Source organism: Hipposideros armiger, unplaced genomic scaffold (assembly GCF_001890085.2).
Source record: "Hipposideros armiger isolate ML-2016 unplaced genomic scaffold, ASM189008v1 scaffold_3, whole genome shotgun sequence".
NCBI lineage: Eukaryota > Metazoa > Chordata > Mammalia > Chiroptera > Hipposideridae > Hipposideros > Hipposideros armiger.
In genome coordinates this window covers 1,645,569-1,661,848 of record NW_017731353.1, presented here as the reverse complement: position 1 = coordinate 1,661,848, position 16,280 = coordinate 1,645,569, and the positions used below count along the sequence as shown (strand labels likewise).

The following is a 16,280-nucleotide window of genomic DNA, read 5'->3' as shown; positions in this document are numbered from 1 at the left end:
GTAATCACAGCGCCAGACTGGATGAGAGCACGGCGGTAGAGAGGAGGACTGAGCTTTGGGCCTCCCAGGACAGGAATAGGAGGATGAGCTAGCAAAGGGGACTGAGAAGGAACAGCCAGTGAGATCGGAGGAGAGGGATGGTGTTCGGGAAAGGGAGTCCAAGAAGGGAGTGACCTGCCATGTCCCACAGTGTTGAGAGGCTGGGTAAGGACGAGGACCAAGACCTGGCCATTTGGGCTTGCAAGCGGGGCCACCGGTGGTCCTGTGCAGAGCACACTTAGAGTGGAGGGAGGGGGACAGGCCTGCTGGGAGCGGGCTCGAGAGAACAGGACGAGAGGGGCTTTCTGCAAAGAGTCACGAGTGAAACTCTTTGAAGGGTTTTGCTAAACAGGGGAGCAGAGAAACGGAATAGTAGCTGAAGAAGGATGTAAGGTCATGAAAGGACATTCTTTAAGTTGAGAGAAATAACTTAAGTTGAGCGTGACTGTAGGGACGATGTAATCATGCGGGAGAGGTGGGGGAGACGCCGGAGCAATGTCCTTGAGTAGGCGAGAGGGGGATCTGCGCATGTCCGTGCCCTCCCTGTTGGCCTGGCTGACTCCTACTCATCCCTCTAGGGTCAGCGTATAGGTCACTTTCTCAGGGAAGCTTCCCTGACCCCTCCGATGAGGTCAGTTCCCCGGTACCCTTTCATAGCACATGCTACTTCCGCTTCATGGCACTTAGGGACTCTGTAACGATGGGTAAGCCCCGTGAGGGCAGGGGCGGGCTCTGTCCTGTGTGCAGCAATACCTCCAGCAGCCAGCACACTGCCTGGCACACCACAGATGTTGGATGGGTATCTGGGGAAGGTATGAGGGGTCCAAGGACAGAACTGAAACAACTCTGAAGGCACGTCTGTGTTCTGCTCCCGCCTGGTTTAATCACATTGCAGTGATCCGGACTGTGCAGTTACTGGCTGTGGCAAATATTTGGATTTAGAAGAGTTTGGTTGTTTGTTCCTGTTTGGGCTCCGCAGCTCAGCTAACACACAGACCAAAGCCATGGGACTGGACACATCCTTCCATTGACACAGTCCATTACAAACTGAACACATTCCATACTATTTTTAGCAATTCATTCATTTAACAAATATTTGCTGAGCGCTTGCTTAGTGCAGCATCCTGGGGATACAGGATTGAATCGGAGTGCCTGCCCTCGTGGAGCGTGGGGTCCAGCAGAAGGGCTCACAGAGAATGCTGACTCATCACAGCTGTCTTCGGTGTGACAAAGGGAACATCCAGGGGGTTACGGGTAAATGCATAGAATCAGACAGCCTTCCTGCCTCCCCTCCCTGCTTCAGGCTGCAGGCACCGGAGCTGCCTAGGAGCTGCAGGGCCATGGCCTCCCCGCGATCAGAGGCCCTGGCGTCCTCCCTTTTCCTTTCTGTCTCTGCTGGGGCCTGCCTATCTCTTTCTGTGGCTTCCAGAAGGGCTGCCTTCTGAAGCTGCATTCTTGGAAATATCTGCCTGGCGAGAGGGCTGAGCTCATTTATGGCACAGGCCACTGGCAGTGACAGGACCGTTACTGAGTCTCCCCTTCTGTTCCCTTTCAGGTTTTCACAGGCTCTGTTCGCAAAGAGGAACCACCATTTTGCAAGGACCATGAGGCCGCTGTGTGTGACATGCTGGTGGCTGGGACTGCTGGCCGCCTTGGGAGCTGCTGCCGGCCAGAAGGATGGTTTGGAGGGCACCGAGGAGGGCTCGCCAAGCGAGTTCATTTACCTGAACAGGTACAAGCGGGCCGGCGAGTCCCCGGACAAGTGCACCTACACCTTCATTGTGCCCCAGCAGCGGGTCACAGGCGCCATCTGCGTCAACTCCAAGGAGCCTGAGGTGCTCCTGGAGAACCGTGTGCACAGGCAGGAGCTGGAGCTGCTCAATAGCGAGCTGCTCAAGCAGAAGCGGCAGATCGAGACGCTGCAGCAGCTGGTGGAGGTAGACGGCGGCATCGTGAGCGAGGTGAAGCTGCTGCGCAAGGAGAGCCGCAACATGAACTCCAGGGTCACGCAGCTGTACATGCAGCTCCTGCACGAGATCATCCGCAAGCGCGACAACGCGCTGGAGCTGTCCCAGCTGGAGAACCGCATCCTGAACCAGACGGCCGACATGCTGCAGCTGGCCAGCAAGTACAAGGACCTGGAGCACAAGTACCAGCACCTGGCCACGCTGGCCCACAACCAATCAGAGATCATCGCGCAGCTGGAGGAGCACTGCCAGCGTGTGCCCGAGGCCAGGCCCGTGCCCCAGCCGCCCCACGCCGCCCCGCCCCAGGTCTACCAACCGTCCCCCTACAATCGCATCACCAATCAGATCTCCACCAACGAGATCCAGAGTGACCAGAACCTGAAGGTGCTGCCGCCCCCTCTGCCCACCATGCCCACCCTCACCAGCCTCCCGTCCTCCACAGACAAGCCATCGGGTAAGTCCCTCCTGGCGGCTGCACCATCTGGGCCTCCGAGCCGGGTGCCAGGCTTTCTTTGGCTGTGGCCACGAGTTGGGGAAAAGCCACGGCAAGTTGAAGCTGGGCCAACAGACTTGCGCAATCCCCCAGCAATCCCTTGGGCCAAGCCGCCGGAGCTGGTGGGGTGCAAGGGGGACCACATCCCTTAGATGGATGCTTTAAGGTAGAACCAGGGAACAGGGGGAGCCTCAGAAGAGAACAAGTGCTCTCTGGCTTGTGATAGGAAAGAACCCCAGACTTGTAGCTTCCTGGGCTCTGCATTAGATGCGCTGTGTTGGCAAGTAGAGTGTCTCTCCTGAAAGCTCTGTACTATGCCTGGCACAGAACTGGCATTCGGTAAATGCCCACTGAAGAAACAACGGGCCAAAGCAAGTGTTACCAGATTCAACGTATGATAAACACATTGTAGGGCTGGGGAGTGGGAAGGGTTACTTTCTCAAGCCCATATATTTCCTAGAGTCTGCTGTGGTCTAGAATTTTCAATGATGATTCCACGGACTCTTAAATACGTTTCACCTTAAAATATGGTTAATTCTCAGAATAAGATTATGGGGGAGGAAGGACATGGCTGGTGGGTTCTGAAGCTTGACCAAGATATTGGCGTCGGATGCTTTCATGTATGTTACATCATTAATCCCTGCAGCTCCTTAAGGAAGGTTAACTGAGAGGATAAGTAACTTGCTCATAGGGTTAGATCCTCAGGCCGGATTTGACTTCAGGCCTGTTCATTTAAATCTAGGGCTGACTCCTCTGTGCTCTAGGATGCTGGGAGTACTCACTCCAGGGGGAGCATGAGCCCAGCCCCCTGAAGCTCTGGCCTCTGACATCCAGGAACCCATGAGACTTCCAAATGTTTGTCATAGGAGAACTAGATTCATCTTTGCAAAAACTAACCACATACCTGCTCAAAGTCAGTGATTTTGGTACCACTTCATTGTATAAGCAGGGAGATAATTTTACTGAAAATATCCTGTTTTACACTCATTTCACACTTCTGAAAATAATCACCACTACTGGGAAGAGCAGCTCCTTGCTGATTCCTGAGAGGAGCAGAACCTGAGTGCAGGGGGCACCCTGTGCAAAGGACAAGGTGGCACTGTTTGCAGGTCCACAGGGGGCACGGGCCAGCATCTGCCCGCCCGTCAGCAGCATCTCATGGGAAAGCCCAATGCTGGGTGTGCGGGAGAACACATGCTTTGTGGTGGACTTGCCTGGATTCAAGTTCTGGTTCTCCCACTGATTAGCTCACCCCTCAGAGCCTCAGTTTCTTCACCTGTCAATGGGGAAGGATTAAAATAGCCTGCCTGAGGATTATATGAAACACTGCATAAAATACGTAACACTGCATAAAATACGTTTGGCACAGTGTCAGGCCCATAGTAAGTTTCAATACATGGTAGCTATGAGTCTCCTTTGATCTTCGTCTCTTTGTCTTAAAAAAAGGAGATTGAAATAAATAAATGGTCCCTTTTCAGCTCTGCCATTCTACAGCTGATACTGGGTCAACTGTACACATGTCTGTTTTAAATAAGAAGTTCTGAAAGAGAAGGCAGAGTGCTAATATGTCTTGCTAGCACACCCAGAGGGTAGAACATGCCAGAGGGTAGGGCAGCCAACGAAGGCTCAGCTGAATGTTGTTATAATCCTGATGGGAGTCAGGCCAGCCTCAGTGGTTACTCAACAGATCTCCTCTCACCTAAGCATCTCTGGTTTCAGACTCAACAATTTCAGGACGTTGCTGAACTTGAACTGAGCTAACTGATATACAGTGTAGGAAATAAAGACCTAGGTTTGCATCCACCCCTTGTTAGCTGTTTGCTCATGAGAAAATTACTTAATTCCTTTGAGCCTCAATTTTCTCCTCTGTAAAATGGGGACAAAAGTCATAATATTTCAGGGCTATTGTGGAAGCTCAATGCAATCAGGCATGTGATATTATGTCCTATGGGGCAGCCAACAATGGCAGAGACTCTACTCCGTGCTGGTCGCAGAGCTAGACTGGGGGAGGGGGGGCAGTTGGAACACTCTGGTCCCTGACCACCAGGAACTCAGCCTGGGGGAGGTGGCAGATGCGTGAATGCACTGGGGTTCATCCAGTGCCCACCAGCTCTATCTTCTAAAACCAGCACGTAAGGTCTGACACAGGATTTCTCTGAGAGGAAGCATCTGTCAAGGTCAAAATTCCTAGAACGTTGTGAGAATTTATGGGACCAACATAACAAAGTACCTGAAATCAGAAACACAGTGAAAATCATGGGCTGTGCAGTTACTGTGGTAATACCACGGGGTGCTAAGAGGCACATGAAGGGCTATGGGGATACTAAACTAAGGTGGCATAACTGAGTCAGCACGAAGTAGAAGGGGAACGTTGGGCAGAGGTGGGCACTTCAGTGTTGCATCTTTAAGAATGTGTAATAGCTTACCAGGTGGACGTGGGAGTTAGGAAACTGAGTTACCAGCGGGTCCCTGATGGAGATGAGTTTGTGCAAAGACCCAGGGGCACGGCCTTACTCCTGGCACCTCAAATGGCTCAGATCCCCTGCGTCCTCACAGTCACAGGCCAAGACTCCTGCACACACTCAACCCCTTTTTCTCCCACCTGAAAGCACACCTGCTTGGGAGGGAATGGCAGCTATTTTATTACGGAGATAACTTGAATGTGCTATAATTTACTTTTTTGTGTGTGTGTAGCTGAGCCATCCTGCCACCTGTTGGCAGCTCAACAGCAGCTCAGCTCGGGCTGGGAATCGAACTGGCGACCCTGTTGCTTAGAGCTTGCACTCTTGAGCAAGCTCTTAACCAACTGAGCCACTCGGCCGGCCTTACTTTTTTTTTCTTTTAAAACAAAGCCCTCCCAAATGTTGGTATTGATTGTCAGTAACAGGTTCCTTATGACCCATCTGACCACTGAGTTCCCACACTAGGCCTCACCAGCTGAGATTGTGGAATCCAAAGGGACAAACAGAGCCCTTCCCTTTCCTGGTACTAGACTAAGCTGGGAGGGAAAGGCAGACTGTCTCTCTCAGCCAATCAGCAGAGAGCTCTTATCAGGCCTGTTTGGAGAGCTTAAGGGCAGGTTTGGTTCTGGAAAACAAAACCTTCTTCTATGCTCTTGCCCAACAGATTCTTTGTTCCTGGGGACATCACTCAGCCAGAAACACCTTTGCAATTAAGCACCTTTGCACTCAAATGTTGGCAGCTTCTACATCTTTCATTCTGCAACCTCAGAGCCATCCACTCTTTTCCTCATTGTCTAGGCTTCTCAGCCTACAGCATGCCCTTCCCCAGGGGACTGAGGGAGTCATGGCCGCTTATCTGAAGCTTTACTCACCAGCTTGTTCCCAGCCAGATAGTAACAGGTTGGCTCCAGGCCAGGCCCAGGCCCAGAGCCTGACTGAGCAAGACCCAGGCAGCTCCTGGCTTCCTGGGGTGTCTCACCTAGGTTTTCTCCTGTCTCGCAGGTTTGGCCAGACCTGGGGGCATTTCGGTTAGAATGATGCTTGTGATAAGGCCTGGGCTATGTGGCTCTGTCGATGGCCCTCTCCCCTTGGGGTCCTGCGCTGCTGCCCTTCCTTCCGCTCTACTCTTTCTCATACTCACACATTCCCTGACCTTCTTCTCCAGCTGTGTGCCTTTGAGACACACACACACACACACACACACACGCACGCACGCACACGCACGCACGCACGCACGCACGCACGCACGCACGCACACGCACACCCCAGTCAGGTCTGTTGCAAAGGAATGACGCAGGGCTCAGTCTCTAAGAAGCAGAGGTAAGGACAGGAGAGAGCCTCAGCTCCAGCCTTCTCTCAGATGGTTCTGCAAGGCCTGGAACACCGCTGTTCAGTTCGGCCCAGGCACAGCCACGTGCACGCCAGCCTTCCTGCCACAGCACCCACCCAAGACACTAATCAGAAAAGAGAAAGCAGTGCTACCTCTAGCTGCCACAGTGAGGGCTTGTCTGAAACGAATTTTTAAAAACCAAAAGGAGTAGGCATTTCTAGCTGTTTTCTCTCTTGAGAAAGAGAACATAATCACTTCAGTTTGTTTCTCAATGGAATGAAAGGGCCATAAAACCATAAACTATTAGAGCTTGTTAGAGACCTCTCAGATCCCCTGGTGCAGCCTTCCCATCCCAGAGTCTCAGTGGCAGAGCCAAGATCGGTCCCTGGACTTGTTAACATCTAGGATACTGAGGTTCAGAGAGGGTAAGTAACTTAGCCAAGATTACACAGCTAGTAAGTAACTCAGCCAAGGATCAAACCCAAGTCTGTCTTAACCACTCTGGAATATTGCACATTTTCATGGAAAGGCTGGAGGGGAACTGGTGTGAAAATCGCTCTATAAATGCTTGACTTGGCCCCAGGTGCCAGCTGCCTGGGACCTGACCCTCTGTCATTATTTCATGTACCAGGTTCCAAGCAGCTCCTTGTAAAAGAGCTCTGGGAACAGAGTTGGTAGGCTTGTTATTAGAACTTTCACGGTTCTAACAACGCAAGACATTGTCACAGCGAGCCCAATGAAGCAATACTGCCTAGGAGGAACCAACTGAACCAACCATTTGTGGTCAGCTCACTAGTCACACAAAGGGACTGTTGTGGTGACTTTATGTAGTAGACTGTATCATAACCCTGAGATGCCACACACATACAAGTACAAAAAATGCAGAATTAAAAGTTAGCATCATACTATAGGGCGTGTAAAACAATTTAGCCCTCCCACAGAAAACATAATATGCACCTGATTCTCTAGTAAATGGACCCAACTGAAGCTATAGATAAATCTGATTTTTAATTTCTATCTATGTAATCTGGACAAATTCTCCAGGGTTACGTCTACTCAGCACTGCAACCTATAGCTAAGTCTAAGTTCTGATTTCTCTAAATATGTTAACCCTAAAAATACAAAAATCAGTAGCCATGATCTGTTCATGGGGCCACATTAGATGGTAACCATCTTGCCTCACTGATGACACACAGAAGCTGCGCATTCCTTATAACAGACAGCCTACGGCCAAGGACGCATGGACCACCTGAATAAGCGTTTTCCTAGATGGATTTCCCCCTTTTCTTTTACATCCCCCTATGAAGTGGGAAATATGTACCTTAGGTTGTGGTTCCCTAGCACGACGGTATATTTTAAAATAGAGAACGAGATACAGCACACGGTGGCTTCCCCTCCTTCTAGAGGTAAACGATTGTCAATCCAGGTGTAAAGCTGTTTGTTGGGCAGATGTGCAGACCAGCTCTAGCCAACTGGGCTTCCATGCCTGAGCGCCGCGGGGAATTGGAGACGCATCTGGAAATGATGAGAATGGTGAGGGTGACCCCAGCCACCGCTGACTGGGCCTCTTGGGTCGCAGAGGCTGAGGGAAAGCCCCATCCAGCTCTCAGGCCTCCAGAGCTTGTGCTCTTCACTGTACTATGCTGCCTTGTTTCTAAAATGTTATTGTTAAACAAAATAAGATTCCCAAATTCATTATGAACTACGTAATCCAGTGATATTTCAAAGAGCATTCTTTGCTAGCGTCTTCATAAACAAAAGCCACTCCAGTTCGAGCTGGGTCATCTCCCTTCTAGCTTGGCTTTCTCTTTCCCCCTCGTGGGGTACCACGGGGACTGGATCACAGGGAGCCTTCTGAGAGTGATGGCGGGCTCTTCCTCTATGACTCAGGCATTTTCCAAGGAAGACATGTGGCCAAACGCTCAGGCTATTTACAGCCTAGGAGATAAACTATCAGCTTGGTACCGTTAAAAGTGGTGATCTGGCATCTTGTGGCCTGGAAACCCCATCAGTTTGGCACTTGGCAAACTGAAAGTAATCTAGAAAATCCTGGAGCTCAGGCCTTTGTAACCAGCTCGCTAGTCACACAAAGGGATTGTTGTGGTGAATCTATGCAGTGGACCGTATCGTAACCCTGAGACGCTCCCCCAGAAAAAATGATTAAAAAAGCAGAATTAAGTTAGCATCTTACCGTAGTATCTAAACAACGTTGGTTAGGGCTGCTGAGTGCCACGGGCAGTGCACTGCTGTAGAAGGAACCCAGTGTACTTCCCAGTGGGCCCTACTGGTACCAAGGAAGGATGCGGGCCCCAGAGGCTGCTTATGGGGCCACTGGAGACCGTCCTTGCTCCAGCCCCTGCAACAGAGCTGCTTCAGCTTCAGCTCCTCTGAGATGACTCTGGAAGCAGAGCAGTGGAAATAAGCCTGAGGATCCTGGCTCTGGACCTCAGAAGGAGCCATGGAGCTACAGGACCCAGAGTGGTTTTATGTCTTCTTTTTTAAGTGAATAGGTGATTTTTCCCTTAATAGATTTTTTGGAATATAATAATTTAAAATTACTGTACATACAGAGAATAGTTTTGCTAGGAAACTTTTAGTGTAAGTGACAAATAGAAGTTTTCTTTACCAAATTTCTAAATGTTGAAACTAAGATAGCTTCAGTGGTCTGCTAGAGTAACATCCAAAAGAAGAGAAAAACCAATCAGCTGGCACTACCCCGGATGTGATGTGCTGTGCTGACCCTCCACTACGCTCTGCCCAGACTTCCCCACCGTACAGGTTTCCTTTCCCACCCTGTGGTCTGGATCCTGATTATCCTCTGCTATGGGGTCCCTGTTTCCAGATGGATTTATTGTTATTGGTTCTCAAACTGTGAAGAGCAGAATAAAGATGACAAAGGGAATGCAGCTGACGGGGGCGAGAAGCCGAGAGATGGAGGATGGCACGTGGGGCACTAAGTGACTCTCAGCGCTCGACTGGAAAGATCATCATATAATCACTGCCTGAGAAGTCTCCTGCCCCCACGCAGCCCACAGTCTGGAGGTGAGACAGACCCCCAACAATCCTAACATGGTGTGACAGCCAGAGCACAGTGTAGGGCAGAGGGCAGAGCTGAGTTCCAACCCCAGATCCTCCCCCTTTCCGGTTGTATGATCTCTCGGACCTCAGTTTCCTCACTGTTGCAGGGGCTCGTGAGGATGAGATGAGAGACCGTGAGATACGTGGTAGTCATAGTTCTGATTATGTACCAGTAGAGGTAAACACAGAAGGCATTATGGGAACCCTGAGGACGATAGGTAGGTCTTTTGGGGTTGGGGAGGCTTCCTGGAGGAGGGAGAGGAGGGCTGAGGACCATGCAGATATGCTCTCAGAACCACTGCCAGCCATCACCAAGAAATCACGAAGGCCAGGCTTGGTGCTGGGCCAATGTCCTACTTTCCAAAAGAGAAAAAGGATGACATACTAGAAATGATATGCCAATTGGCTTGTGGTAAACCCCAGAAAAACTACAAAAGATTATACAGAGGGGTTTGTGAGCATTTGGAAAATTAAAAGGTTATCAAGGCGAGCCACCATACATTCTCTAAGAACAACCCCAGAAGCTGATTCCCTTCTTTGGAAAGGGCTGAGGGGCTGGCCGACCACAGGACCACCACTTCCTGTCTTGCGGACTGAAGTCATGGGTCTGAGGAGCTCTCCCATCAGGCGCCTGCAGACCAGCAGCACCAACCTCTGGGCTGAGAGGGTCGCGGTTATGCTCGTCACGGCGCCCCGGCAGCTCAGTGTGCTGCCCACCTCCCGTCCAGTGACCTCCCTTACCTGGGGAGCCTCGGGCACCACTCCCATCAGTCCTCTGCACATTGTGAGCCCACCACAGCCCCTCCTAGTCTAACCTCTTCTTTTTAAAATTGCTTTGAAGTCCTTGTTTCTCCTCCTGCCCAAGGGTATTGATGGAAGCCTAGGAGCAGGCACAATGTGGTTACAAGTGTTCTTTGGGAAGCAATACTACAGTGTCTGTTTATCCAGAAGTCAAACAGGCAGAAACAGGATCTCTGTAAGCCCTTCATGGGCCCTGCAGTTCTCAGTTAGGGGGCCTCAGAGCGTATCAAATGCACCGAAATACACCCATCTCACACATCTACTATAACTTTTACTGGGAGAATTTTGAAAGGAGTTTAATAATTTTGCTTTCAAAATTATTTGGCCAGGAGTAACACAATTAATTTACAGTTGGTTCAGATTTCTCAGTAAGCATCAGGCATGTTCAAGAATTCTGGGGAAGTGAGAAAAATCTACCTACACATTGTTTTCAAAAGTAAGAACATTTTTATGAAGACTAAATTTAACAATTAATGAATTTGACAAGATGTTACACTCTGCAGAAATTTAATTATATACTTATAAATGTTGAGTTTGTAGTTCTCTTCATATTTCAGAGCTAATTGATTTTTTTAGGCCTCAAACACTTTCAGAAACTCCTGAAAAGCTCGTCAGCCCCAGGCTCGGTGCCCATCGTCTGAGGGCACATTAAGCGGCCTGAATAGCAGGTACGAACATTTGGACCTTTCCCCAGAAGGACCAGAAATGTTATTCATCGTATCAACTCTGAGACCCTACGGGAACCTGAGATGCCTTTGGGACCGCACCAGCTGCTCCTGTGTCTAGGGTATTGTTTTGTACTCTAGTTCACTGAAAAGTGGCGATTGACATAGAATATATATGTTCCTAACCAAAACACCATTTCCCCGAGCCTCTGGATAAACGAGATCAGGCAGTACATATAACTGCTCCTTGCCACCCCTGCCTGGTGTGCGCCCTCCTGCCCTCACCCGGGGCTCCCGGGACTTGATGCTGACCAGGGTGAGACATGCACCTCAGCATTCCACGGGACCCTCTCTCGGATAGGTTAATTTGATTAGGACAGTCCAGATCCAATTTCAACAACTAGTCATTTCTCCTGTTAGAAAAATGTTTCTGGGAGTGGCAAAAAGACTGGAGACAGACCATCAGCGGGAATAACTGAAAACAGCATACGGTTCTCACGCAGAAGCAGCGAGCGCGCTGTGGTGCTATCACAGAGGCCTCTCCCCAGAGCCCACGCGTGGCCTAAAACATCCTTAGAACAATTCCCACAGGCCACAGGGTCCTCTGTATGGCTCAGGCACTCAGGTACTTAATGGGTAAAGGGGCCTGTCAGACGCTGGCCAGCCACACGGTCTAGTCCGGCTCATGGCCAGGAAGGACTCTGCCCCTGTCCCCAGCCCCAGGCGCAGCCGGGGAGAGGAGGCACCACTCCTGCCCACACAGGCCCCACTGTCGACCCGCTTCTTAGCTCCTGCCTCAAGGGGAGCTGCCAGTCAACCTGGTCAGACGTTCATGGCCACGTTTCCCCAGTAGGAAAGGTGACTGCTCTGAAAGTTGATGTGGTAGGTGGGCCCGTTCATTTCCCCACTGCGGCCTGGGTGGGCAAGTCAGCGGCCCCAGGGAGGACACTGGGCCTAGGAAGTAACACTGAGTCCCTGCCTGGCTGCAGGCTCTGCTTCACCAGAAAGGCCCTGTACTGGGGACAGTGTGCCCTGGATCAGCCATCAGTACGTGGTTCCTGGTTCCCGGGGAGGCTATGGCCTGAGAGAGGAGGAAGGACGCAGGGAAGGGACTTTGGCACCCAAACTTGATCACCTCAACACTTCCCAGGTTTGACATTGGGATTTGGAGGCCCAAGACCTGTACACTTTGTGTTCCCATGGCCATGTCCCTTCTCCCCGAGGGCTCCTGACACCAGGTCCTCTGTGCCTTCCACACTCGGTGTTGCTTCTAGAAGGAACCGGGCAGACTCAGCGCGGCCATGGCGGCTGCACTTCCCTCCACGTGGAACGTTCCAGCGGCAGCTCCGACAAGAGTGTAAATATGGTCTTTATAGAGATGCAGCCTGGTGCTCACTCCACTCGGAGCCTTGGTGCTGCCGAGTTAGTGTTGGCCTGGTGCTGTGGGCAGGGCTGCCCTTTCAGAAGCAGAGCCAAGTGAAATACCGCCGGGCACTCCGCACTGTTCCAACGGGGCAGCTCTGCCCACTGCACAGAAAATGCAGTTTCATTGACAAAAAAAGATTTCCACGCTTCATTTCAATGTATCTTTGCGGCCCTCTCCACTGAAGTTCTGACTTTTTAAACATGCCTTTTAGGAAAACATCTACCAGTAAATGATCTTACATCTAGTCTTGGAAATTCAAAAGCAGATATAGTAACTTGTTTGCGTGGGGGTGGGGGGAGGTGGGAGTGGACAACTTCAAAGCTATCAGCTTTCACTTCTCAAAGGAAAGGAAGAGAGAACCCTCACTGCCACCTGCCCTGGCTGGCCTCATGCTGGGTGCTCTCGTGTTCTTTCCCCCTGTTTACAGAAGAAGAAACTGAGGTTCGAGGAAATCCCCCAAAGTCCCACTATGAGGAGATGAAGCCACCAAGATTTGAGCCGACTCCAAGTTTGGGGTCCTGCCCCAGCCCCACACTTCCTCCATAGAGTCCCCAAAGACACCTCACCTGACCTTCCAAAACAACATAACAGGTACAGGTTATACATATGTGTATTCATAACACGTACAGGTTTCTCATCCAAGTAGGATGTTTTGAATCGGCTATTTTAATGCAGCCACATGATAATCTGACTGCTGCCATTTTCTGCTACTTGATCGATTTACTGCTGCCAATTTTTCAATGCTAAGTATTTTTCTAATTTTCATCCATCATTTAATCTTTCGACCTTTGCCATTGGTGCCTTTAATGTAAGAAAGGGTAATGTGTTTAAACTTTGTAATCACAGAAAATACTAAATAGCAGAAAAAACTTCTACACTAATTCACACCTACTCCATGATTTTAGAAAGCATGCCACACCTAAAAGCCTTAAAAGAAAGAACTGCCAGATTTGCCTTAAAAAAATAATTAAAAGTAAGGGAAAACTTCTACATCATAAAAGATACTAAAATAGTTGAAAAGTGGGCAAAGGATATCAAAAGGTAAGCATAGAAGAAAAATAATTAATAAAGATTTTTTTAAAAAGGGAATAACACCTTGACAAAGGAAAACTTTAAATTTGTATTTTTTTAACCTGACTGGAAAAGATTAAAAATAGTCTTAGAGACACACAGATGAGTCAGCCTGGGCCCCCTACCCTGCATGCAGTTCACTCTGGCTGGAGGAAAAGAAGAAAGCTCTGGTGTGTTGGCTCTGGACCACCCAGACCACCTTGGTTCAGATACTGGCTGTGCCCCACCAGCCATGCAACCTCAGGGGTGTCGCCTCACGTCCCCATGCTCCGACTTCCCCATCTGTGAATACATGGATAGGGCACATGGTGTGTGCTCAATGCACACTGGCTAGCAGGGGTGTTTTACCATCACCACTACCCCAGTCTGGACTCTCTCAGAGCTAGGGCTTCATAACCTGGGGTGTGGAGGTCCGTTTACCTTCTGCAATTATAAGCAAAATTGTGTGAGTCTGTGCATTTTTCTGAAGAGAGTGTCTAGAGCTTTCCCCAAGTTCTTAAAGGGACCGGTGACCCCAAAACATTTTAAAGCACTTGCCTTTTAAAGAGAGCCCTTTGTAGAAAAGTCACAGGTAAAGCTGAAACCACTGATGGCACCTACAAAAGTGGCTTAGACTGGGAGGCATGAGGCGGACCTGCCCTCTCCCACTGGCCTCCCAAGCCTCTCCTCCCCACGTGGCGCCCTCTTCAAAGCTGCCTTTCCAGCTGAGAACTCCACAGGAGCCCTGCGGCAGCTCTACAGTAAGAGGTCTGGCTGCTGGTTTGCAGTGGCTGTTATTCTGCAGGCTTTGGCGGGGTCTTCCGGCGCCAGCACTCGCATCAAACGGTCTCTCCTCTGCTTCTGACTCGGGAGAGAGCTGGGCGGCCTCCCACGCCCACTGCACGCTCTGCTCCAGCTGTCAGGGACAGACTCCTATTCTCTGCCTGGGTCCCCGGGGCTGTGGGCTGAACACAACCAAAACCTTTTTCTCTGCCATGAATGCTCTTTCTGGAGGTCTGGCCTCCCCTTCCCAGGACGGAAGAGGCACAAGGCAAAGAAGGAATCAGCCGCTTGTGCCACATCTGCTACCTGGAGGAGTGGAGGCATTGCCCCACCCCTTGGAGGGACAGAGGGCTGGTGAACAGGTAAATGGGTGAAAGCCTGTCCCTGGAGGATGAAGGGAGGAGCCCCCTGGGTTAACTGTCGGCGACGAGCACCCACGCCGGCCGTTCTCAGTGCTGTACAGAGTGTGAGCCAGACAGCCCCGCCTTCCTGTCAGGCTCCAGGTGGGATGCTCAAACACAGCTGCGAGCGCTCCAGAAAAGCCCACTGGAGACGTGTAACAAAGACCAAAACACCTAAACTTTTCCTGTTTTACCATCACATATGGGCTAGTTAGGCCCAACCACCAGCCAGGAAGAAACGTGAGAAGTTCGGTCTACACAGGGGAAGCTGAGTACACCTGCCACCTGCGTTACCCGCTCCCTCCACCCCTCCCACAAGCCCAGAGGAGAAAGGACGAGATTCCACAGGAATTCAAGTTCAGAGAAAGCTGCTGAGGTAGCTCCTCCCTTGCTGGGCATCAGGGCAGCCCCCACCCTGCCCTGGGCATCCGCTGCCAGCACAGTACCTGCCAAAGCTGGGACTCAATAAACAGTTGCTGAATAAACATACCAATTAATTGAAAGAACAAGATGGAATTTTCCTAGCACTTTTGATCTTAACCATCTCAGTTTCGGGAATAGTTTGAAGAGAAGCTGAAGCGAAGTATGGCGATTTAATTTGTTTTAAAATATGCGGTTCAATGGCTAGATCCTGAAAACCTTCTCAAGTTTCCTCAGATGAATAAGGAAGAAGAGCCCAGTTTATGTGGACCTTGGTGACTCAAGTTTGTACTTCCCTGTTGATGGGACCGACATCCAAACACAGGAAACCGCCAGGGGAGATGGGAGTGGGGATGGTGAAAGAGCTACAGCAGCTGTTCAGACACCCAGTGACACCCACTCCTTCTGACTGGGCTGCCCAAGCTCAGTGAAGTCACAGAAAATCACAGAATGCATCTGGTGTGAGCTTCAGGAGAGAGCTGCGGACTGGGGTGTGTCCTAGACACGGTCCTTTAAGTTCGTGGGCTTGACTATTAAACAATCAGTCCAGAAGGTGTGATCTCCGCACATCTGGCCCTCAGGGAGTTTCCCTTGGAAAACACACAGATTGAGCCGAAAGGGAACTTGGTCCACCCACAAGATATTTGGAAGCCAGTGTCTGAATCCTAGAAATGTCCTGAAATCGCTGGCTACGTGGCCACATTTGGGGCACTGCTTGGGCCCCCATGACTCCATGGAAATTCATTTACTGAAAACTGCAGCAACTGTCACCGAGCACTGTCACTGCAAAGGCAAGTGTGGAGCTGGCACTGAGGTGCCGCCGGCCACCTTGGCCCACAGCCTCAGGGAGAGCAGGGAGCCCGTGTCCCTGGCTGGGGCAGGGCCGTCGGGACCCGCTCAGGCTGAGGAGGATTGCTGCAGGGTAGCAGGCACACAGCTCTTTCTGCCAATTTAACCAAGTTTAAAAGAAAAATCACTCCAAGAACCCCACACAAATGATCTCAGCGGTCCTTACAGCCTTAACGGAGGTAAAGTTGGTCTCCCTTTCACAGCTAGGGAAACTGAGGGCCTGGAGAGGTGAGGAAGCGTGCCCAGGTCACATCGTGAGGGATTCAGTGGGAAATGGGTTTGGAGTCCAGGCATCCTGACCCCTCTGCCCGGCTCTTATCTTTAGATCACATAACAGCCCTCCCCCCTTATCCTCCAGGGATACAGTCCAAGACCCCCAGTGGATGCCTGAAACCACTGAAGTCTAATGTACAAATTAAACACAGTAAGAGATTAACAACAACAATAAAACAATTGTAACAATATACTATAATAAAAGTTATATGAATGTGCTCTTTCTCTCAGCAAACTAGCTCA

General features: G+C 50.5%; 2 protein-coding genes across 2 annotated transcripts in view; one reads left to right on the top strand and one right to left on the bottom strand.

Annotated features, from left to right (window-relative positions):
- RALGPS1 (Ral GEF with PH domain and SH3 binding motif 1) overlaps positions 1 to 16,280 on the bottom strand; it is a 261,882-nt gene that overhangs the window by 109,577 nt on the left and 136,025 nt on the right. The gene's annotated exons all lie outside the window — the stretch shown is intronic.
- The window catches only part of ANGPTL2 (angiopoietin like 2), a 35,968-nt gene that overhangs the window by 11,870 nt on the left and 7,818 nt on the right, over positions 1 to 16,280 (top strand). The window contains exon 2 of the mRNA XM_019636455.1: positions 1,595 to 2,460. Within this exon, the coding sequence (XP_019492000.1) occupies positions 1,644 to 2,460 (817 nt within the window). The 5' untranslated portion in view covers positions 1,595 to 1,643. The remainder of the gene's footprint in view (positions 1 to 1,594; positions 2,461 to 16,280) is intronic.